A 24,559-nucleotide genomic window follows, 5' to 3' on the forward strand; every position below is an offset into this window, starting at 1 on the left:
GGTGACAATATACAGCCTTGACGTGCTCCTTTTTCCTATTTGGAACCAGTCTGTTGTTCTATGTCCAGTTCTAACTGTTGCTTCCTGACCTGCATACAGATTTCTCAAGAGGCAGGTCAGATGGTCTGGTATTTCCACCTCTTTGAGAATTTTCCACAGTTTATTGTCATCCATACAGTCAAAGGCTTTGGCATAGTCAATAAAGCAGAAATAGATGTTTTTCTGGAACTCTCTTGCTTTTTCCATGATCCAGCGGATGTTGGCAATTTGATCTCTGGTTCCTCTGCCTTTTCTAAAACCAGCTTGAACATCTGGAAGTTCACAGTTCATGCATTACTGAAGCCTGGATTGGAGAATTTTGAGCATTACTTTACTAACATGTGAGATGAGTGCAATTGTGCAGTAGTTTGAACATTCTTTGGCATTGCCTTTCTTTGGGATTGGAATGAAAACTGACCTTTTCCAGTCCTGTGGCCACTGCTGAGTTTTCCAAATTTGCTGGCATATTGAGTGCAGCACTTTCACAGCATCATCTTTCAGGATTTGAAATAGCTCAACTGGAATTCCATCACCTCCACTAGCTTTGTTCATAGTGATGCTTTCTAAGGCCCACTTGACTTCACATTCCAGGATGTCTGGCTCTAGATGACTGATCACATCATCATGACTATCTGGGTCATGAAGATCTTTTTTGTACAGTTCTTCCAGGTATTCTTGCCACCTCTTCTTAACATCTTCTGCTTCTGTTAGGTCCAGACCATCTCTGTCCTTTATCAAGCCCATATTTGCATGAAATGTTCCCTTGGTATCTCTAATTTTCTTGAAGAGATCTCTAGTCTTTCCCATTCTGTTCTTTTCCTCTATCTCTTTGCATTGATTGCTGAGGAAGGCTTTCTTATCTCTTCTTGCTATTCTTTGGAACTCTGCATTCAGATGCTTATATCTTTCCTTTCCTCCTTTGTTTTTTGCTTCTCTTCTTTTCATAGCTATTTGTAAGGCCTCCCCAGACAGCCATTTTGCTTTTTTGCCTTTCTTTTCCATGGGGATGGTCTTGATCCCTGTCTCCTATACAATGTCACAAACCTCATTCCATAGTTCATCAGGCACTCTATCTATCAGATCTAGGCCCTTAAATCTATTTCTCACTTCCACTGTATAATCATAAGGGATTTGATTTAGGTCATACCTGAATGGTCTAGCAGTTTTCCCTACTTTCTTCAATTTAAGTCTGAATTTGGTAATAAGGAGTTCATGATCTGAGCCACAGTCAGCTCCTGGTCTTGTTTTTGCTGACTGTATAGAGCTTCTCCATCTTTGGCTGCAAACAATATAATCAATCTGATTTCGGTGTTGACCATCTGGTGATGTCCATGTGTAGAGTCTTCTCTTTGTTGGAAGAGGGTGTTTGCTATGACCAGTGCATGTTCTTGGCAAAACTCTATTAGTCTTTGCCCTGCTTCATTCCGCATTCCAAGGCCAAATTTGCCTGTTACTCCAGGTGTTTCTTGACTTCTTACTTTTGCATTCCAGTCCCCTATAATGAAAAGGACATCTTTTTTGGGTGTTAGTTCTAAAAGGTCTTGTAGGTCTTCATAGAACCGCTCAACTTCAGCTTCTTCAGCCTTACTGGTTGGGGCATAGCCTTGGATTACTGTGATACTGAATGGTTTGCCTTGGAAACATTCTGTCGTTTTTGAGATTGCGTCCAATTACTGCATTTCGGACTCTTTTGTTGACCATGATGGCTACTCCATTTCTTCTAAAGGATTCCTGCCCACAGTAGTAGATATAATGGTCATCTGAGTTAAATTTACCCATTCCAGTCCATTTTAATTCGCTGATTCCTAGAATGTCGACGTTCACTCTTGCCATCTCTTGTTGACCACTTCCAATTTGCCTTGATTCATGGACCTGACATTCCAGGTTCCTATGCAATATTGCTACCTCTTAGAGTAGCCTAAATGAAAACAAAACTCAGAAGGACCTTCACTTGGCCCTGGAACATTTCTGGTGCACCACAGGTAGAAAAGATCTTCTTTCTATAGAACAATTGGCAGAAGGTGCTGGAAGATCACTAGCTGCAAGCGAGCTTAAATAGAGAGGGTTTGTGGTTTTGGGACATCATCTCTCAGGCTGAGCCACGCCACATCTGGAGACAAGGGAAGGTGACAGGTCACTTGGAACTAATGTCCATCTTAGAGGTACTTCCTGCAGGGCAGAGGTCAGCAGAGTGGCTGAGAGACAGGGCCTGGAGCTCAGCTGCCCAGACTCCCACCCAGGTATGACCTTGAGGAAGTCACTTCACCCCTGCATGCTTCACTTTCCCTATATACAAAACATAAATGATCATATTTACCTAATAAGAGTACTGAGAGAACTAGATCTGTGAACACACATAAAGCACTTAAGCAGTGACTGGCACTCAAAGGGCACAAGGAACTTATCTAATTATCCTTGCCCTTTTCCCACCCCACCTCCAGCTGGGACCCTCTGCCTGCATGTGGCCCACACTAACCAGCCTCAACAGTGACACCCCTTCCCCTCCAAGTCCAAGGCCAACCTCTGAGTCTATGGGTTCCTTGGTTCATATTCTCAAGAGAAAAGAAGCTGTTTGGTGAGGTTTCTAGTCCTCGTGGGCAAGAGTCATCCTGCACTATAAACATGGCCCCCTCCCCCGGCCACCTCCTTCCAGCTCTGGAAGGTGTGGGGCTTCACCTGACTGGCAGTTTACGAAGCAGCACACTGCAGTCTACCAGACGCTGGTAGGAGACACAGACACTGGTGTCCAAGACCAAGAACAGTGCTCCTCCACAGCAACAGCCACATCCAGGGGGTCAGCACGGTCCAGCGAGACTCAGCTCCGCAGGGCCAGCCACACACCAAGGGCTGCACGCTCAGGGAAGCCACATCTTTCACAGGGGGAGTAGCCCTGCCAGAGTGCCCCCTAGAGGGAAGCCTGACCCGTCCCACATGAGCGTCAACAAGCCCACCCTTCCTTTCGTCCTCATGGTGCTCACGGCACATACAGCCAGAAAAAAGGTCAGATCCTCTACTCTCCCAGAGGTATCTAAATAGATGGATGTGTATACACTATTTCACTGATTGCAAGACTCGGTATTGCTAAAATGTCAAGTCTCCCCAAGATGAGCTGTCAATTCAACACAATCCTAACAAAAATACCAACAAGATTTTTTTTTTTTTTTTTTAGAAAGTGACAAGCTGATCCTCAAACTTGTATGGAAATGCAAAGGACTTTAGAAACAGTCAAGACAACTTTGACAAATAAGAAGAAAGTTGGAGGAGTTACATTACCTGAGTTACATTACCTGACTTACAGATTTCTTCTAAAGTATGGTATTGGCATCATGATACAAAAATGGGTCCACAAAACAGAATAATAGAGCCCGAAACTACACCCTCTCATAGAAGGTCATCAGATTTTCAGCAAAGGTCCAAACACAGCCCTGCTGAGCAGGGAAAATCTTCCAGACAAATGGAGACAGATCAGCTAGGTGGTGGCTTCATGCAAAATACACACACAACTTGGAGTCCTAGCTCTCAATACATATTAATTCAAATTTATCACAGACCTAAATGTGAAATGGAAAAATGCAAAAAGATGGAAGAAAACATTTTAAAAATCCATGTGACCTTCAGTTAGGCAAAAATTTCTATACCAAGAGCATGATTCATAGAAGAAAAAGAACAATAAATTAAACATCACCAAAATTAATAACTTCTGTTTTTTAAAGACGCTATTAAGAGCATGAAAAGGCAAGCAACAGACTGGGAGAAATTATCTGCAAACTAGATATGTGACAAAGGATTTGTATGCAGAATATGCAAAGAATCTCAGTGCTCAATTGAAACAACCTGATTTTCTTTTAATGGGCAAAAAGTGTGAACAGACATTTAATCAGAGAAGATATCAGGATGGGCAAATAAACACAGGAAGAGATGCTCAACATCATTAGTCATAACATAAATGCAAATTAGTAATAACTAAATACAAATTAGTAATAACATAAATGTAGTGATCTACAGTCATGAAATTAAAAGACGCTTGCTCCTTGGAAGAAAAGCTATGACCAACCTAGTCAGCATATTAAAAAGCAGAGACATTACTTTGCCAACAAAGGTCTGTCTAGTCAAAGCTATGGTTTTTTTCAGTAGTCACATATGGATGTGAGAGGTGAACAATAAAGAAGGCTGAGTGCTGAAGAATTGATGCTTTTGAACTGCGGTGTTGGAGAAGACTCTTGAGAGTCCCTTGGACTGCAAGGAGATCAAATCAGTCCATCCTAAAGAAAATCAGTCCTGAATATTCATTGGAAGGACTGATACTGAAGCTGAAACTCTAATATTTTGGCCACCTGATGCGAAGAACTGACTCCTTGGAAAAGACCCTGATGCTGGGGAAGACTGAAGGCAGGAGGAGAAGGGAACAACAGAGGATGATGGTTAGATGGCATCACCAACTCGATGGACATGAGTTGAGCAAGCTCTGGGAGTTGGTGATGGACAGGGAAGCCTGGCGTGCTGCAGTCCATGGGGTGGCAAAGAGTCAGACACGACTGAGCGACTTAACTGAGACTGAGTGAGGTCTGTCACCCACCACTTCCCCACCCCCAAAACATCTACAGTTAAGCAGAACGAGCACAGAGAGCACTGACAAAGACGCACAGCCAGCGCTAGCCCTCTGCTGGGGCAGGGGAGGGGCGGGGGGAGCGTGTGCAGAACAGCGCCGCCGCTGCGCAGTGACAGCTGGGCGACTTCATTAAAACGGGCGTGCACCTACTACACAGGCCAGACGCTGTCCTTCTAGGTATGTGCCCGGGAGAAATGGAAGCCTATGTCCACGCAGAGACATGCAAGGTGCTCACGGCAGCTTTGCTCATAATAAGCTCAACCTGGGGACAGCCCACAGCTGAATAAAGAAAGCAACTGCACTTTATCCACATAACAGGATACTTACTATGTAGCAATAAAAAGGAATCAACTACTAATACACAAAATATAGATGGATTTCTCAAAATAATTATGCTGAGTGAAAAAGAGGCAAAAAAGAACGCAAAATGCATGGTTCCATTTATATAAACCTGGAGAAATTAAAACTAACCTGTAACACAGAGAGAAAGTGAGTGATTTTCTAGGAAGAGGAACACAGGGGTGAGAAAGAGAGCTCCAAGGGGCAAGGGTACCTTTCAGGAGTGACAGTGATGCTCGTTACCTTGATTGTGATGATGCTTTCACCATGTATAACTTACGTCAAAACTTACCGTTTGCCTTAAACAGGTATAGTCTATTGCATGTCAATTATACCTCAAAAAGTGTTACCAAAAAATAAGCATTTACTACCAACTGAAGCTCAAAAATAGAGACTGATCTGAATTACAAAAAAAAAGGGAAGTTAACTATTTTGAACACTTGAATGAAGTATGTTTCTACTAAAAATATATTAAAAATTATGCTGAACAGATGGGGGCAAAATTTTAGGTTCAATTGGAGGTAAGGGAGAAGAGGAGAAAGAGTAAATAAATTTTTTATTCCGAAGAAAATAAAAAACATTATATATACACACATACATATTGATATGTATGTGTGTATATATACATGTGTATATATATATTGATATGCATGTGTATATACATACGTGTATATATAGGGGTGTGTGTGTGTGTGGGTGTGTGTGTGTGTGTACATGGACCTCCAGCACTGCAGTCTCTCAGACTTTACCCCCGCACCACTGCTTCATGACGGGATTTCTCTATACCTGGTGTTCAGAGCCACAGACAACACACATGGTGCTGTATCCTTCACAAAGAAAGCAACAGGTTACTGCCACTTACTAGCTGTTTTATTAGGTAATTTTTCTCTGTATCACAGAATCACAACTAAATTGAAAGCAATACTTCAGAAACAGAACTAGAAATAACTGAGCACACCAGGGAGATTTCTGTAATCTAAAATCTGTTTCTTAAAAAACTGGTAACACCTTGGGATAATCCACTCTCACGTCTAATACTTTACCACTCCCTCCAGCCACAGAGGGACAGGTACACCAGCTGCACGAGGAACCTACAGGTGGACCCCTCCTTACCACTCAGAAGCCACCACAGCAAAGGGATGAATCCTGGGCTCTCACTAATGTACTTCAAGCCTTTCAGATTGATGCTCACGTTGTACAGGGACATCAGCATTAACCTGAAACGTAAAAGAGAATGGCGTTGAAATGCTGGCCCCCCCCACCACAGTTTCACCCTAAATGAATCTCCTGGTTCACAGGACCCTAACACACTTAGGGGAGCCCCTACACTTGAGATATCCAATGCTTCAATCTGGAAGACAGGCATAGTAAGTAGAAGGCATGCGAAATAATACTTGTCTCTGTGAGGCTTCCTGAAAGGGGGGAACAATAATGCCATGTAATCCCACCTTTTATGAACTTACATAATTAAGAGACACAAATGAGGGCACAGGAAACCTCAAAGCCTTATTTACCTTTTATTACCAATTCTGCATTTACATACAGGCAGCCCTCAATTCATAAGTATACTCTACTCTAAAGGTTCAATTCACTGTTTAAAATTTAATCCTACCTTTCAATGAATGTTACCCATGAAGTCTGGGTGGCCAGGTCAGGCCATTCAACCCTGTTTAATCTACCATATAAGGATGCAGAAAACCACAATCCAACCATCGCTAACAACCAACAATCCTACTGACCTGGAGTTAAACAGGGTTTTACAAGTGGTCTTGGGAAAGGACCACAGCTAGTAATACAGAGTCAGATAAAAACTGAAAAGCTATAGGGTTGACTTCTGACAATATTGCAGAATAAAGAGAACCCCAAAACTTCATATTGCAAAGTAACAGAAAAGGCTATACAAATATTTTGCAAACTCTTGAAAATGAATGGGCTTGCAAGAAATGACGGGAGACCATCTCTTACCAGGAACTGAGTGAGAGCTCAAATTCAGGAAGGTAAGGCCTAAAGACAGCTGATTCCAGAGACATGGGGCATCAGTGTCAGCGCCTTTGTGCAGAGGGACAGAAAGAAGAGCCTCTGACCAACATGAGACAGGGCTTCAGAGCATAGGCCCCTTCATGAAGCCAGAAGAATGTAAGCTGCCAAGTTTGGCTTGAATGCACACTTTCTGTGTGGCCTGAAAATCCACAGGTTGATAAGAAAGTAGACCTGGGAGAGGAGCTGTTTCAGCCTCTTAAAGCAAAGGGCCCTCGACTGGGTCACCAAAGAATTCCCACAAACACAGTGTAACAACTGTAAGTTCCTAATAAAAGTCACAAAACACGTGAACAATAATAAGTCCTTAAAGTAACAGTACAAAGAACCAGTGACAGCCATAACTAAAAAAAAAAAATTCTCAGATACAAGTATCAATTGCCAAATAGAAAATAGCTGTGTTTAATAGGTTTAAATAATTCAAAAAGAAATTTAAAACGAGATCAAGGAGTTACTGGGGATTATAAACAACAAAGGCAGCTCAAAAGAGAACCAAGCAAAACATAGAAGAAAGAAAACTTTAATAATCAAACTGTAAAACTCAAGGGTAACTGACACATGGGAAAGGAAAAATACTAAATAGAAAAGAAAGCTAAAGAAATGACAGCAAACAGAACAAAGTTGGGAAAGAGGAAGCCCAGAAAGGCAGGTTCCAGGACAAGGGGAACACTAAGGCTCAAGTACAGATTCTGCCCAGGCTGCAGCCAGCTCTGAACCGCCCACTGCACAAGGCAGACAGTAAGGAGCCCGGTGGAGAATAAGAAGAAAACCACAGATGGAGGCACAGATCTAGCTGCTGACTGCCTTTGGGGAGCCAGAGTTGAGAAGTCAGGTGGAGTTAACTAGGTAGTTAGGACAAACATCAGTTCTCTTCAAAAAAAGGAATCAGAGCCCACAGCCTGCCTCCCGAAGTGTCTGGAGTGTGTACAACTGAACATTTAACCCACAGGCCAGCGGGCGAAGAGAGCGAGGCATGTGTTTTGGATGCAAATTTATGGGGTGCCAAAAAAGCTTACTAATCAAAGTTTTTAAAATATATTGTAATATAACTTTTAAAAGTTAAAACTACTGCAAAAATTCCATAGTAAGCAATATATCAAAATTTTAAATCAAGATGAGATCAGTGACAGTACTGTGCCAAGACCTAATGGAGCCTGAGGCAAAAGAAGAATCAGGGATTGCGATCTGCCCATTAAGGGACTAATTACATAAATTATGGCATATGCATACATGCATGCCATTGAAATGTGTATTACAGTTTCCTGTTAAAATAGCTGGCTTCCCCACTCAACTTGGCTTGTCGAAAGCAAGCTTCATGGCTGATGGGTCTTTATAGATACACAGGCTGGTACGGTTCCTGGGACATGACAAGCACTCGCAAAGTTCCATATGGAAACTGAACAAGCTCCATGCAATCGAGAGCCTCAGCAGGGCAGCATGCAAGACAGTCTGTCCTCTCCTCCTTCAGAATAGCAGCGCCCAGTTCTCAAATTACCATCTTCTGCCACCTCACAAGCCACACAATGAGCCAAAATTACAAATCTTTGCAAGTTTTCCTGACAACTTTTACACATATCCAAAATCTATACACTGGTAACTCATTTAATGAGTTATTAAGGGATGTTCAAATAATGTACTCGTGAGGAAGATTGATTCAACACAGTATTTAGAATTTTCTGAGCTCTCTAATCCAGAATCTCAAGAAGAGAAACGTTCAGGTCACCAGCACAGACGGCTGGAACTCCTCAGACTCCAGTGTATTTCCTACATTGCTTTCTGGCTAGAGCAGCCGGCTGAGTCACTGCAATGGCAATCCCATGGCCCACAGGGCCTAAAACTTTTCTATCTGGCCCATTGGGGAAAGCTTGCCAAGCCCTGCTTTAAAGCCTAAAAAGAAAACAAGCCAGTCTTTCTTCTCTAGATTTTAAAAGGCTAAGTTAATATCTAGGTGGTGACTGAAGTGTGGGGCAAACCCCAGATAATACGTCTAGTTGAAATTCTTCCACTGACTGCGTTTAACTTTAAAATGACAAAAACACAAACTGACAACTATCTCTAAAATTTCACGCTTGGTCATCATCAGCTCCATCCCAAAGAAGCTAGAATGGAGCAAACGTAACCACCACAGCACCACTTGACCTCCTGCTACTGTCAGGACATCTCAACTGAAGACCTGAGAGCGCTCCCAGGTCACAGCACCACTTAGTAAACAACAAACCCTGAACCACTCACTGCTTCTCATGTAAATGCTTTCTGTTCCAACCTTTCTACTCTAACCAAAAGTACTGCAAATAATGTATCAAATTTCCAACCATCAGGTCAAAAGAGACTTTCCCTTCAATTCACTTCTCTGGTTGGTGGTGTTCAGTCGCTCAGTCATGTCTGACTCTTTGCAACCCCATGGACACCAGGCCTCCCTGTCCTTCACTATCTCCTGGAATTTGCTCAAACTCACGTCTACTGAGTCGATGATACCATCTAACCATCTCGTCCTCTGTCACCCCCTTCTCCTCCTGCCCTCAATCTTTCCCAGCATCAGAATCTTTTCCAATGAGTCAGCTCTTCACATCAGGTGGCCAAAGTATTGGAGCTTCAGTTTCAGTTCTTCCAATGAATATTCAAGGTTGATTTCCTTTAAGATTGACCAGTTTGATCTCCTTGCAGTCCAAGGGACTCTCAAGAGTCTTTTCCAACACCACAGTTCAAAAGCATCAGTTCTCCAGTGCTCAGCGTTCTTTATGGTCCAACTCTCACATCCATACATGACTACTGGAAAAACCATAGCTTTGACTATACAGACTTTTATTAGCAAAGTGATGTCTCTGCTTTTTTAATACACTGTCTAGGTTTATCATAGTTTTTCTTCCAAGGAGCAAGTGTCTTTTGATTTCATGGCTGCAGTCACTATCCACAGTGATTTTGGAGCCCCAGAAAATAAAGTCTGTCATTGTTTCCACTGTTTCCCCATCTATTTGTCATGAAGAGATGCGACGATCTTACTCTCCTGGTACTTCAGTATTAAAAGGAAATGTAGTTTCCCAAAGTACTGCAATACTGGGAGTCATTTTTCTTTCAATGACAAAAAAAAGTAGGCAAATTCTGTTTTCTGCCATGAACCTAAGCAGAAGATAGGTTACAAATTTCCTTGTCTCCAAAGTCTTGAGATTGAGACACATCCTCCATTGATAGTGAAAGGACTGAAAGTAAAGCTAAGACAAAGGATGAGTAAACCTGCATACTACAAAAGCAACTCTTCTCCAGTGAAAAGGCCCTCTCTCCAGCTGAAGCAGCAGGCCCGCACCAGTGAGCTACACAGGCTGTCCCAGGAAGAGGCCCGCGAGCCCTCCAGACAGTCTGCCGTCCAAGGCTGAGTCACCAGAAGTCAAGGTGATGCAACTGAACTACCTTATTCTTCACTGTAAAAGAAATGGTAACCTGTAACCTGGAAGCAACAAAGAACACACACACCCAGGATTTCCAAACAAACCAGCCTTAAAAACAAACCAGAAGGCATGACACATCAGTCATCCAAAACTGACTAAAATCTAAAGTAGCCAAATTAGCACCATCAAATAATTCTAAGGATCAGAGAGCAATAAACTTCTTAGAAAAGGCTGCATATGTTATGTGAGAAAGAAGTCAGACTGAATGACAGACAGAAACTCATAGTTGGAGGCCGATCGGTTTTTAAAGAGGAACATAGTGACTGATTAGTGACACGCTGGTTTGACTTGGTGCCCCACTTCAGTCAGGCTGAGCCTAAAAATTTTGTTGTTCAGTAGCTCAGTCACGTCTGACTCTGTGACCCCATAGTCTGCAGCACACTGGGCTTCCCTGTCCTTCACCATCTCCCAGAGTTTGCTCAAACTCATGTCCTTTGAGTTGATGATGCCATCCAACCACCTCTTCCTCTGTCGCCCCCTTCTCCCCCTGCCCTCAATCTTTCTCAGCATCAGGGTCTTTTCCAATGAGTCAGCTCCTCCCATCAGGCAGCCAAAGTATCGGAGCTTCAGTTTCAGCATCAGTCCTTCCAGTGAATATTCAGTGTTGATTTCCTTTAGGTATTTTTACTCAAGTACCTGCAGAATATATCATGAGAAACGCTGGGCTGGAAGAAGCACAACCTGGAATCAAGATTTCCAGGAGAAATATCAATATCTCAGATATGCAGATGACACCACCCTTATGGCAGAAAGTGAAGGAAAACTAAAGAGCCTCTTGATGAAAGTGAAAAGGAGAGTGAGAAAGTTGGCTTAAAGCTCAACATTCAGAAAACTAAGATCATGGCATCTGGTCCCATCACTTCATGGCAAACAGATGGGGAAACAGTGGTAGACTTTATTTTTCTGGGCTCCAACATCACTGCAGATGGTGACTGTGGCGATGAAATTAAAAGATGCTTACTCCTTGGAAGGAAAGTTATGACCAACCTAGATAGCATATTGAAAAGCAGAGATGTTACTTTGCCAACAAAAGTCTGTCTAGTCAAGGCTATGCCTTTTCTAGTGGTCATGTATGCATGAGAGAGCTGGACAATAAAGAAGGCTGAACGCCAAAGAATTGATGCTTTTGAACTGTGGTGTTAGAGAAGACTCTTGAGAGTCCCTTGGACTGCAAGGAGATCCAACCAGTCCATCCTAAAGGAGATCAGTCCTAGGTGTTCGTTGGTGGGACTGATTTCAAAGCTGAAACTCCAATCCTTTGGCCACCTGATGCAAAGAGCTGACTCATTTGAAAAGACCCTGATGCTGGGAAAATCTGAGGGCAGGAGGAGAAGGGGATGACAGGAAGAGAGAGGGTTGGACGGCATCACCAACTCAATGGAAATGGATTTGGGTGGACTCCAGGAGTTGGTGATGGACAGAGAAGCCTGGTGTGCTGCAGTTCATGGGGTCACAAAGAGTCAGACATGACTGAGTGACTGAACTGAATTGAACTATGTAACACAGAACCCACAGAAAAAGAACGACACCCACCTCCCTGGTTAAAAAAGCAAATCCCCTTAGTGAACTCCATTTGAACTCGGACTTCGGAGAGGTGGGACCACTATCCTCACCTGATGTGGGAGCGAGGTGTGAATCTCCACAGACCTTGACAACATACGTGTGGACCCCACCAATCCTGCTCTCTGCATCTGCACCAGCAGCAGCCGACTGCTTTGATGGTCCCCACCACCATGAGAAGTTTGGCTGGGTTGGTCTGTAAGTCTCAAATAAATTTTCACGGCTGTGTCCCTGCATATTGTCACAATCTGTTTATCTATTCTCTAGCTGACAGAGGTTTCATTACTTTGCTACTGTGTGCTGTGACGTTTCTACACAGCTGTCGTGGGGTTTATGGGCCGCACTTTCGCTGGAGTAGGTATGCAGAAGTGGATTATCCGTCCCGGACACATGCTCATACAGCTAACAGGTTCAGCCCCACCGTTTCATCTCCCTCCCACCCACAGAGTAGACAGGACTCATGTCCTCCCCAAAGCTCAGAATTCTAGACTCAGGCTGCCTTCACTGAGATGGAATGAAATGGCATCTCATCATGGTTATGATTCGCTCTGGGGCTGAGGTCAAGGATTTGCTCCACGGTCATGAAGTTCAGCACGTCCTCTGTGAGGGACTGACCACCTATTCTACCCCAAAGTGCACTGTTATTTACCTTTTTCTTACTGAGAAAGCCAAATACAGGCTTGTTTCTTTTTTAGTAAGTGTTTGTCTATTTATTTTTGGCGCTGATGGGTCTTCATTACTGCATAGACTCTTCTCTAGTCGCAATGACTGGAGGCTACTCTCTAGTTGCGGTGCGCAGGCTTCTCAATGTGGCGGCCTCTCCTGCTGCAGAGCACAGGCCTTAGGGCGCACAGCCCTCAGCAACTGCAGCTCACGGGCTCAGCAGTGGTGGCTCCTGGGCACTCACGGGCTCAGCAGTGGTGGCTCCTGGGCACTCACGGGCTCAGCTGTGGAGCATGGGCTTAGTTGCTTTGGGGTATGCAGGATCTTCCCTGATCAGGGATAGAACATAAGTCTTCTGAACGAGCAAGCAAATTCTTTACCACTGAGCCACCAGGGAAGCCCTGCTTGTTTCTTTAATATACACAGAGTGATCAAACTTGATAGGCTAAAACCCTAAAAATGCCTTTCAAAAGAACTGAGGTTATACCCAGCATTGGTTACCAGGCTCAAATGTAGTACTCAACAAACAGTAAACATTTTATGGCTGAAAGCTCTGCTGCCTAGAAAATAATATATATTAGTTCCAGACCCGAAATGTTGGAGATAAACTTTTCAGAAGTTGGTTAACCTTTGTTAATATCTGGAAATGCTGATGACTCTAAATTAAGGAGTTTGAATATATTTAAGTTTTGTCTTTAAAACATACCTTCCTCTTCAAAACATTTAACTATTAACCAACATCATGACAAATTATTTATAATGTCCTTAATGATGACTTTTCCACCATCCCATATTACTAAAGTTTTGACTAGAAAACCATTTAGAAACCTGATCATGTTTGAAGATTTCTTTTCAGTTGGCATCAAGCCACTCCGAAGTGAAGAGGTTTCAGGCCACCCGAATGCACAGTAACACACTGTATAACTTCTAACAATAAACAAGTATGACCATAACCCAGAAAGTGAGTATTTGCCTCTCATTTGCTCATTCAGCAACACTCACTGAGCACCTCTGTGTACCAGGCCTTGAGGACACACAGCCTGTGCTGTCCAGAAGCTTACAGTGAACGGAAGACGACGACAAAGCACTGAACACACCCTGACGTGTGTGCTCAGAGCTCCCTCACTAAAGCTCAGTGCCCTAAACTCAGTTCTAAAATATCTCTACTGTTTTAAGACATTTTATGGAAAAGCCTCCAGAATCACCTTCCAAGAAGTACAGTCTGCATTCTGATTATCCCAGGTCAGTCCTTTCCCATTTGGAGGCTGGGCGTCTACAGGCAAAGTCAGCCCGTCGGTCCTGATGGTGAGTCCTCACTGGCTGAGGCTCCGATCTGCGGGGCTGGCACAGCCACTTGGAGCTGCCCCTACTCGACATGCAGTAGGACCGGTCTGGTCACACAGCGGGCATGGGTCTTCCTGCAGCGCTCACAAGCTGGTTCTGCACCACAGGACCTGACAGACGTCCCAAGTGGGGCTTCTCCCTCACTAAACTGTTGGTAACAACTGGGCAGCCCACAGCTGGGGGTATACACCAACAGTAACTGCAAGCAGGGGGAGGAAGCACCCCACCCCCAGAGGAATTTCTCTACAGCCCACTCTGCAGAGCTGCCGCCCTTCCTGACCTCACATGCTGTACGCTCAGGGGCCCCTGCATGGTGAAGCACGCTGTGTCAGTGACCAATGCTGCTACAGAGTAAACCTACTTCATGGAGCTGAACCCCAGGTCCGGTGGTGGAGGGGGAGGGTGTGCATACCTTATGGAGAACTAAGCAGTGGCTGAATTATGGAGAACCCATCCCTGCCACTGTCCTCCAGCTCACCCCCCAGGACTTCCCTTTCTCCATCTTCCTGCTCATCCCCCAGTGGCCCCCTCTCCCCAGCGGGGACTTTACCCAACCCATTCAATGACACTCTCAGCAGGTCTGGCTCCCACACTGACCCTAAGAAGCAAAGAGAACAAGAGCTCAGAAAGCTTCCTGTGGCTTGTGTCAATAGGGCTGGTAAAATCATAATAAAGTTTGGGTAATAAGAAAGTTGTGTATATAAGACTCCAGGAAGAGTTTAAAAGGCTGGAAGTAACCCTAATTCCTAAAATCCAGATCTCCAATGTGAAACACAAAACGAGTTTTTCCAGCTCTTACTGAGCATCAAGGAGAATGCCAGCACCAGGGTCACGTGACTCCAATGGGAAAACAAGACACAACCAGGAGTCTCTGAGGGTCTGTCCACCGTGACAGACCCAGGGCCAGCATGACGCCTGGGGGCCCTCAGCAATCCCAAGCCCAGGGCACAACCCTGAACGCAATAGCCCAGACTCTGCCTGTGCTGGGCACTCTGCGTGCCAGGCTGATGCCCCATGGCTGGAGATGGAAGGGTAAGGGCTGATGCTGGTGAGGATGGGGAAATTCCAGGCACTTCACACCCTGAGGGCCGGCTGCATGAGGAAGAGGTGGGCAGGATCTGTCTCCCACCCAGTGGCTCATCACCACCTGCCAGAACTCACTTCCCCAGCCTCAGCAGACAGAGTCTGGCCTCGGGCTGGCCTGGGGCTGCCCACAGTCCTATCAAGTGGCCACATGGTGCAGACGCCAAAGAGGCTGATGAGGATGTAAAACTTATCAACAGAGAACATAGTCCTGGTTGGTGTAGCAAAAAGGTTATCCCCTTGGAGGTACAGATGCTGAGGCTTAAACGATACAGCCAACAGCAACCCCGCCACCCTGCCGCACGAGCACCTGGAGAAGCCCCAGGGCCCACTGGTGTCCAACCACCAGATGTCGTCAGAAGTTTCTAGACTTGGAGAGTTTAACAAGGGTCTTCCAAAAATAAAGGCAGATAAACTGGAGCTAGTGAGAAATTAAATGGCCTGAGAGGACATAACATTGAAAGAACTCACGGAGGCCAAGTCACAACAACGTCCCATTTGTCACCAAAGAGGGGGCCCTGGGGAGAGTCAAGTCTGTTATATGGCCACTGACCCCCAGGGCCCATGGGGACTTCAAGAGAAGCAAAAGGAACACAGTGCCATGAACCAGCCCTTCATCCCAGGAAGATGCGCCATGTCATGGAAAATTCAAAGCCACCCAGGTCCTAGCAGAGCTGGCCAATACAAACCCCAGGGTCCTATGGACAGTGGTCAGAGCACAGCTGGGAGAACGCAGGCTGAGAAGGAGCCAGTGGGGAGGGAGAACTCGGAGATGCCACAGCAAGAGACGACAACTAACTGAGCAAAGTCCCAGAGAGCAACTAAGCAAAAGGACAGCTAGTGAAAGCCCCCTAATCTCACAAGGCCACATGAGAGAACTGCTGGTGAGGCAGGTAAAGAGTGAGGCAGCGAGGGGGGTAAGCATAGGCCACGACCCTCAGTTTTCCCTGGGGAACAGGCAGGAAAGCACCTGCTGGGACCCCCACACCTGTGCTGCAGAGAAATAAAGGACAGATGAGGGCTGCACGGGGCTCAGGACCAGGGGAGGGTGAACTGATGCATGACTGCATCTGGAAACCTTCTCCTCCAGCACCACGGCAACCAGGAAGGGAGCAGGTGACAGCTGGTCCAAGGTCAGTGCTCAGGAGATGGCGGGGAGGGGCCTGGGGCTGCTGACAGAGCAAGGGAAACCCTGACACGCCTCACTAGCAGATCCAAGTGAGCCAGGCGGCCAACAGAGTGACTGGAGGAGAGAGGCAGTGTGGAGCAGGAGTCTCGGCAAGGTTTGGAGGCAACAGGAGGAAGGAGCTGAACGCGACAGCAGTACGTGTCTGAGGACCGAGACGGAGCTGCCCACCTCGTAGGCTGACAATGCGCACGAGGACAAAGTCCAGGACCCTCTGCACGCTGTTATAACAACGAACGTGGGTCATGACATATCTGCCCAAATCCACACATGGACCACAGCTGCACGTACGCTATGGTCTCTGGGCAATTACGACGCATCAAAGCAGGTTCAGCCTTGGTAAAAAAAAAATTCTCGTGAGTCATGTTGATAATTGGGAGAGCCGTGCATGGGGAGCAGGGGTAGAGGTTTATGGGGAAGTGTATATTCCTCTCAATCTTGTTGTGAAAGTAAAAACTTGCTGTAAATAATTTTTTTTTAATCCCCATCTCTGGCTCTGAGGTACCCAAGCTGCTGAAAAGGAGCAGCCTTTGATCACAAACGTGGAAAGGAAAGTAAAATCTTCAAGAAAAAGGCAAGATGCAGTCAAGTCGAGGAGAGGTCACAAAGCAAAGGAAGTGCTTGCGGAATGAGAGGTCCTAGTTCAGAGCACTCGGGGCTGGACTTCAACAGCGATGCAGGACGAGGGTGACGGTGTGCATATCAGGAGGCAGCTGGAGACAGCCAAGCGGGGGACCTGCTTCAGGGACCCCAAGAGGGCTCGATGCTGACAGCTGCTCACGCTGTGCTCAGGAGTCAGAAGGAAGGCTGTCAAGTAAGCAAGCAAACGTCTCTGCAGGCGGTCCTCCCATCTCCCGCTGCGGTGGACAGGAACCCATCAGGACAAAGAGGCAGAGGGCTCCATGCCAGATACAGAGAGGCGAGAAGAGCCCCAGGCGCCACACCACGCCACAGCAACTGGAGCAGGGGCTTGGCTGGCCCCGCAAACGCTGACCGTGTATAGACACAGAAGCAGGAGACAGCAGAATGACAGACAACAAATCATAAAGAAAAAGACAACCCAACAGAAAATGGGCAACAGGCATTCATGGAAAAAAACTCATGCTATGAACATGTGAAGAGAATCGCACCCTCCCTGGTAAGTTAAACCTAAAGACAGAAACAGAGATAACATGAGTGTTCTTTACAGGAACAGAACCATGAAGAACTGATGAGGGAGTGGAAGACAGAGCTCTGTGTGTGTGCGTGCAACTGTGCACTCTGGTGACCCATGTGGCGGCGCTTCATAAAACTGAATGTGCGTGTCCTTTATCTCAAACACTGCGCTTCTGGGAAAACCCTTCAAAGAACTCTCACACAAGTTAGCAAGGACGTGTTTGCCAAAGATTTTCACTTTAACATTACATTTAGAATGACATTCTAACATGTATACTATCATGTGAATTGAATCGCCAGTCTATGTCTGACGCAGGATGCAGCATGCTTGGGGCTGGTGCATGGGGATGACCCAGAAAGATGTTATGGGGAGGGAGGTGGGAGGGGGGTTCATGTTTGGGAATGCATGTAAGAATTAAAGATTTTAAAATTTAAAAAATAAAAAACTAAAAAAAAAAAAAAAACATTACATTTGTAGAGTTAAACATGAAAATAACATACATGTCCATCCATAGTGAGAACATAATTCAAATGTTACATTTCCTTTGATGCAAAATACTTACAAGGGTAAGATCCACATACAACTTATAAAAATACACACACCACGAGGTAAGTTACATATCACGTTATACTACATGTACTGCTCACGTACATACACATACTTAGTTGGACCTGAGAGCTTTGCTCCAGAGAAGACCGAGTCAACACACCCGCCCTCTCGCTGTCTCTGATGCAGCTATAAACTCTGGACAGAATACAAGGAGCAGCTAGGTTAGGCCCCAGAAAAGGAAACAGAAGCAGGTGGATTGTGAAGAAGACCATAACTGGTAAGAACCACCAAACCAGCAGTTCACCACTCAGCCGCCAAGCCCAGGGTGGCCCTGACCCATGTGGAGCATGCCAGGAGAAGCCCAGGGCTCAGGCTCGAGGAGATGAGGGGGAGCACGACCAGGCAGGCAGTGGGAGCCCTCGGGTAACTCAGACTCTGTGGGAAGGGAATCGTCCTCACCGCCCAAAGGAACTGGGATCCTCTGCACTCCAGCACTTGCCCTGGGTGTGGGCACAGTGCAGGAACCTGACACCTCAGGACACAGAGAACCAGCCTTCTGGGGGAAGGACTAAAGAGGGGGTCCTGGGAACAAACAAGCACCAAGACGTCATGGAGAGTTAGGAGCTCAAGAATGTGACCACACGAGGTCGCCTATAGACTCCAGGCCTCATCCCAGCTATACATGTGTGGATCTGATCATAAGCAGCATGTACTAGACTCTGAGAACTAAAATATCACATCATCCGGGTCTCGGACAGGGACACACGTGAGGGGCAGACCCAACAGCACTGCCAAGGCTTCTTAAAAGTGGGACTGATGGGAGTGGTTGGGATTTGGTGGCCAAGCAGCCAGGGCTCAGCACTTTCACTGCCACGGCCCAGGTTCAGTCCCTGGTCAGGGAACTGTGATCCTGCAAGCCACATAATGTAGCTAAAACCACAACAACAACAAAAAAATGGAACTGACATGGAAGTCATAAACAGAGAAGGCTGGTCAGAACTTGTGAGCTGACCCCAACCAGGCTGGCTGCCTGCTGAAACAAAACATCAACATTTCCCATAAGATTTAAGCAAGACTCAGAACCTCAAAACATAATATCCAAATGTCCAGGATACAATCCAAAAATTACTCAGCCTATAAAGAAATAGGAAAAGTCCCAACTCAGTGGAACAAGAGAATCAAAACATACCAAAGCCAAGACGACACAGATATGAAAAGTATCTGACAAAGCCTTAAAGAAGGTATTATTTAAAGTGCTCCAAGAAGTAAAAGCAAACACCCGAAATAAACGGTGCAGCAGCAGAATCCGAAAATGGATCAAGGTTTCCTATCCTAACCCCTGCGGCCGACACGTAATACCCTGGTCATGTTAAGCCGGGCTTCCCTGTGTCTCAACAGTAAAGAACCTGCCTGCCAGTGCAGGAGACGGGGGTTCAATCCCTGGGTCGCGAAGATTCCCTGCAAAAAGAAATGGCAACGCACTCCAGTATTCTTGCCTGGGAAATCCCATGGACAGAGGAGCCTGGCAGACTCCAAGAGTCAGACATGACTTAGCAACTAAACCACAACAACAACGTGTTAAGTTACCTGGTCCAGGCAGTGAGACTCGGCAGATACAACTGAGGTCACTGATCAGCTGGCTCTGAGTTAATCAAAAGGGAGTTTATTCAGCTATGCCAAATGTAAACCTATGACCCCATGGAAAGCAGAGTGTTTTCTCTGGCTGGTAGAAGAAGAAATTGAAGAAGTTTCAAAGTATAAGAAAGATTCAGGGAGTTACTGTGATCTGAAGATGGGGTGGGGGTCAGGTGATAAGGAATTCAATCACCCCTGGAAGCTAAACATGGCCCCACCTGACAGCCAGCAAGGAGGCAGGGACCAGACTCCTGTGAACACAAGGAACTGGGTTCCTCCAGCAACCTGAATCGGAGAAGGCAATGCCACCCCACTCCAGTATTCTTGCCTGGAAAATCCCATGGACGGAGGAGCCCGGTGGGCTGCAGTCCATGGGGTCGCAAAGAGTTGGATACGACAGAGCGACTTCACTTTCACTTTTCACTTTCATGCAATGGAGAAGGAAATGGCAACACACTCCAGTGGTTTTTGCTGGAGAATCCCAGGGATGGCAGAGCCTGGTGGGCTGCCGGCTACGGGATCGCACAGAGTCGGACACAACTGACACGACTTAGCAGCAGCAGCAGCAGCAGCAACCTGAATGCACGTGGAAGCAGACTCCCACCCAGAACCTCTGGAAAGAGACCCAACTGGACCATCCCTGATTTGGGCCTCGTGAGGCCCTGTTGGGATACCAAGCAAGCCGACTCAAACCTCTGACCTACAGACCCTGACGGAGGTGTTGTTTCAACCATTCAGTGTGTAGTAACTTGTTACACACAAGTGGAAAGTGAGTCCAGGTTCTGGCCCCTGGAAATGGGGTGCTGCCACAGCCATCACCTAGTCTAAAATTCACCCATGACAGCATCTGGGACTCACTAATTGCCCTGAGGTGGGAAGATTCCTTTTGCTTGTATTATTTTTCTAAAACAGTATCAAATAGAGAGTGTATCCCTTAATTCTCCAGGAAATTTGTTTCTTCTATTTTTTAGAGCTATAGCTAAATTAACTGTTTGCTTGAAAAAGAGGCCCAATCAGCAAATTCTAACTCATATGCAAATAAACGTGAACTTTTCAATACTAGCCACCGTACACTTTGAGTTTGGTACACTGTCCGGGCTTCAGGTCCCCTAGAAGCTGCAGTATGGTATCCAGGAGCACTCGACTCGAGTTAACCAGGAATTCACGGCCACTGGCTATGGCAGCTACATCTGCAACAGAAAGAGGACACAAAGCGTCAAAATCACCGCTACTGCAAAACCTAGAGAAATCTGTCCAAGACAGAGGAGCGTTGCTGTCTTTCTTCTAACATACCTAGTGAACACAGAATAGTTAGCCACAGAGCCAGCAGCCAGAACAGGGTAACTGGGAAGCATGGCAGTTACTAAGAAGGGGAGCAATGCTCACTGTGATTAGCAAAGGGCTGGGTAGTGGAACAGAGCACTGGGTCTACATACAGCTGCAGTCTGGCCACAGCACAGCAAGTGGACACCAGGCTCCAGAATACTGGATAAACAGCTATGAGTGGTTGGGGTCCAAACAGAGGGTAGGGGCTGATGACTTTATCTGGGACCAAGGACACTAAAATACACTTTCAACCCTAGGGGTGAAATCCTGATGACTTTAAACTAGAATACCAAACTGAAATCATGAGGTCAAGAGAGACCAGGACAAAAACTGATTACAAGAAAACTTTTCTGTATAAATTGTACATACCATTGTGGGTCAGCAAGTGTCACCTTTCTTCATGCTTGAGGTCCCACAGAACCAAGAAGGAAACCAGACCAAGTCATCACCCTGCCTCCCCAGGGACACTGTGGAGCTAACACTGGCTCCGTCACACTCCCAGATACCTACAAGGACACGTCAGTAATCCAGAATATTTATGTATGTGCCGGTATGATTTTTCCTTGGCTAGGTCTAACAATAAAGCATGATTCAGAGCGACTGAAATTCCTAACCCACATGAGCCGGTCTGGCTGGAGGAGACAGGGCAGCAGCACCCGCAGGCTTCTTCTGGCCTCACCGATGCACTTCCAGTTAAGCGTGGTGTTCACTGGATGGTTCTGGCAAGACCCTCTACAAGTTTAAGGAACTGTTCTTCTATTTTTCATTTGCTAATAACTATCAAAAATGGAGTATAAATTCTATCACTGACTTGCTCTGTCTTTGACTAATTGTAATCTAATAGCAGAATATAAATTTCATCTATGCTAGCAGGCCAACCCTATGGAACCAGATCCTGGACATTCCTGATCAAACGAGAATATTGTTCCCATTTCTGCTTGGTATTCCAGCAATTTTTGCCTCATAATTGCCTCATGCTATTTAATTTGGAATATAATTTCATGACAGCAATAACTTTACTGAAGACAGGACCCTTCACTGATACAAATGTAATCTTATTTGTTCAATGAATTTGAACCTGATGACTATATTTTCTATCACAGGAAACACTCTAGATTTACCAAAGAAATACCTGGGGGGAAATGAAGCATTGGGCATCATAAACTCAAAGTCATTTTAAGTAAGTTTTTGGAGATGACATTCTTCATATTAAAAAAGGAAACACACATTCTAGCTGCCTACTTTAGTAGTTTCCAGAGATGGCTTGCCAACAAACCATGCCTCTGGTCTGCAGGCCTGGTGTTGTTCCTGACTTGTGTATGAACCAGAACGCAACCCACCTGCTGCACGACTTTCAAGGCAAGACAGAAAGAACCTGGCAGCTTGCCAGTTGCTCTAGGAGCCCTGATTGCTAGGAAAGAAATCTAACTCTTGCTGAAATGCAACTACGTTCAAGTATACCATGGAGAGGCCCGAGACTCCACAAGGAGAGGTGGAGTCCTGCTCACCCCCAGCTATTCTACCCACAGCAATGTGAGTCAGCCCAGCTGAGGTCCCAGTCAGGGCAGAGCAGCAGCAGATCCTCCCTGCCAAGTCCAGAGCAAACTGCAAGTTCTCGAGAGAAATAAATGACTGCTATTGTTGAATGACAAGGTTTGGGGGCAGTTGGTTACACAGCATAGATAACAGAAACATCACTAACATGTCACTGAAGAAAAAAGTTACAGAGCAAAACGTACACTGTACCAGAGCAAACACCACCCAACAAGACACAGCCACTTTACTGGTGAGTGAGGTTCCTTCCCACATATCCAGTATTGTAAGGGTGAAGGCCAATCTTCCCTTTCACTAAACACAGATGAAGGAGCAACTATGAAGTAAAATGAAAGTGAAAGTGAAGTCGCTTAGCCGTGTCCGACTCTTTTCAACCCCATAGACTGTAGCCTACCAGGCTCCTCCGTCCCTGGGATTTTCCAGGCAAGAGTACTGGAGTGGGTTGCCGTTTCCTTCTCCAGGAGATCTTCCCAACCCAGGGATCGAACCCAGGTCTCCGGCATTGCAGGCAGACGCTTTACCATCTGAGTCACCAGGGAAATAAATGTCAACAAATTTCTATACTGACAGCTCCGGTAATTATCAGCCTATCTGGGATACTCATGAGTTAGTCCTAGGACTGTGAAGGATTGCTGGTTTAATTTTCTGTTAAACTGCACATTTTTTTCTCCTCTAGGTTCATTTTTCTTCAAAATTTATAGGTATTTCTAGAAGTTACCATAGTAATTATATAATTTAAGAAATGAAACTAGTGTGAATTACTTATGCTGATAAAAAATGTAAAAAGTTGAAGGGTATTATGTTTGATACTTTTGCTTTACCTTGTAATTATTTTGTCTTATTTTTTACAATAGGAACCATAACAAGGTACTGACATAATAGTAGTAACACAGATCAATGGTAGAAGTGAGAGTCCAGAAATAAACAGTCAAATTTATGATTAACTGATTTTCAAGAATGGGATCAAGACAACTGAATGGAGAAAGGATAAAAGAATAATCTTCAACAAATGGTGCTGGGACAACTGGATAGCCACGTGCAAAGAAAAAAGACTGAACCCCTACCTTATACCATACATAAAAATTAACCCAAAATGGATCAAAGAGCCAAATGTGTGAGCTAAAACTATAAAACTCTTAGAAGAAAACACAGGGGTAAATCTTCATATTCTTGAATTAAGCCAATGACTTCTTATATACGACAACAAAAAAGCAAGTAACTAAAGAAAAAATTACACTGGATATCATCAAAAAGTACCACTTTTGCGCTTCAAAGGACACTACCAAGAAAGCGAAAAGACAACTACAGAATGACAGGAAAGGTTTGTAAATAATATACCTGATAAGGGACTGGTATCTAGAATATACAAAGAACTCTAACTCAATGATAAAAAGACAAATGACTTAATTTTGAAATGTGCAAAGGACTTAAACAGACATTTCGCCAAAGAAGAGATACAAACGGCCAACAAATGCACGAAAATATGCTCAACCTGCTTCACGGGGTCAGATACATCTCCACCACGGAAGAGTGTGTGTTCAGACTGTTAGGGCGCCCAGTCACAGAGAAATCAAGGGCCAGGCCTATGCTGGCAGAGCTCCACTGCCAGCCAGGTGCTATAACCTGTTGACCCACCATGAATTAAAGAGCTCCAAGCAGAACCCCCAACTTTCCAACAGCCCATCTACAAGTGTAATTCCTGTCTTTCAATTTGTTCAGATTCCTTCCCTTAACACTCAACTGCACTCTCAGGAAAGACAGACTCCCAGCACCTTCCGTTTCTCCCAATCTCTAACTGTTATTCTGAGACCATCATCACCCCTACTCTCTGGACACAGCTCCTGCAAAGTTTAATGGATAGGCGTTTATTTTGTAAATGAAATGGATAAAGAAAAGGCACTACAGAAGGAAAATTTTAGAGTCCTAGAAAACTCTCCTACACACAAATTACAACCAATCTGAATATTATTTGCCCATACTATATATGATTCAAGAAACAATCGCAAAATTAACTATAATCCCAGAACCCCGATCAG

General features: G+C 45.2%; 1 protein-coding gene across 1 annotated transcript in view; it reads right to left on the reverse strand.

Moving 5' to 3' along the window:
• The window catches only part of HSF2BP (heat shock transcription factor 2 binding protein), an 83,902-nt gene that overhangs the window by 27,533 nt on the left and 31,810 nt on the right, over window positions 1–24,559 (reverse strand). The window contains exons 6-7 of the mRNA XM_004003373.6: window positions 20,716–20,833; window positions 6,101–6,204 (exon numbers count right to left, since the gene is read on the reverse strand). Coding sequence (XP_004003422.1) covers window positions 6,101–6,204; window positions 20,716–20,833 — 222 coding nt within the window. The remainder of the gene's footprint in view (window positions 1–6,100; window positions 6,205–20,715; window positions 20,834–24,559) is intronic.

This window comes from Ovis aries, chromosome 1, assembly GCF_016772045.2.
Source record: "Ovis aries strain OAR_USU_Benz2616 breed Rambouillet chromosome 1, ARS-UI_Ramb_v3.0, whole genome shotgun sequence".
In the NCBI taxonomy this organism is placed as follows: domain Eukaryota; kingdom Metazoa; phylum Chordata; class Mammalia; order Artiodactyla; family Bovidae; genus Ovis; species Ovis aries.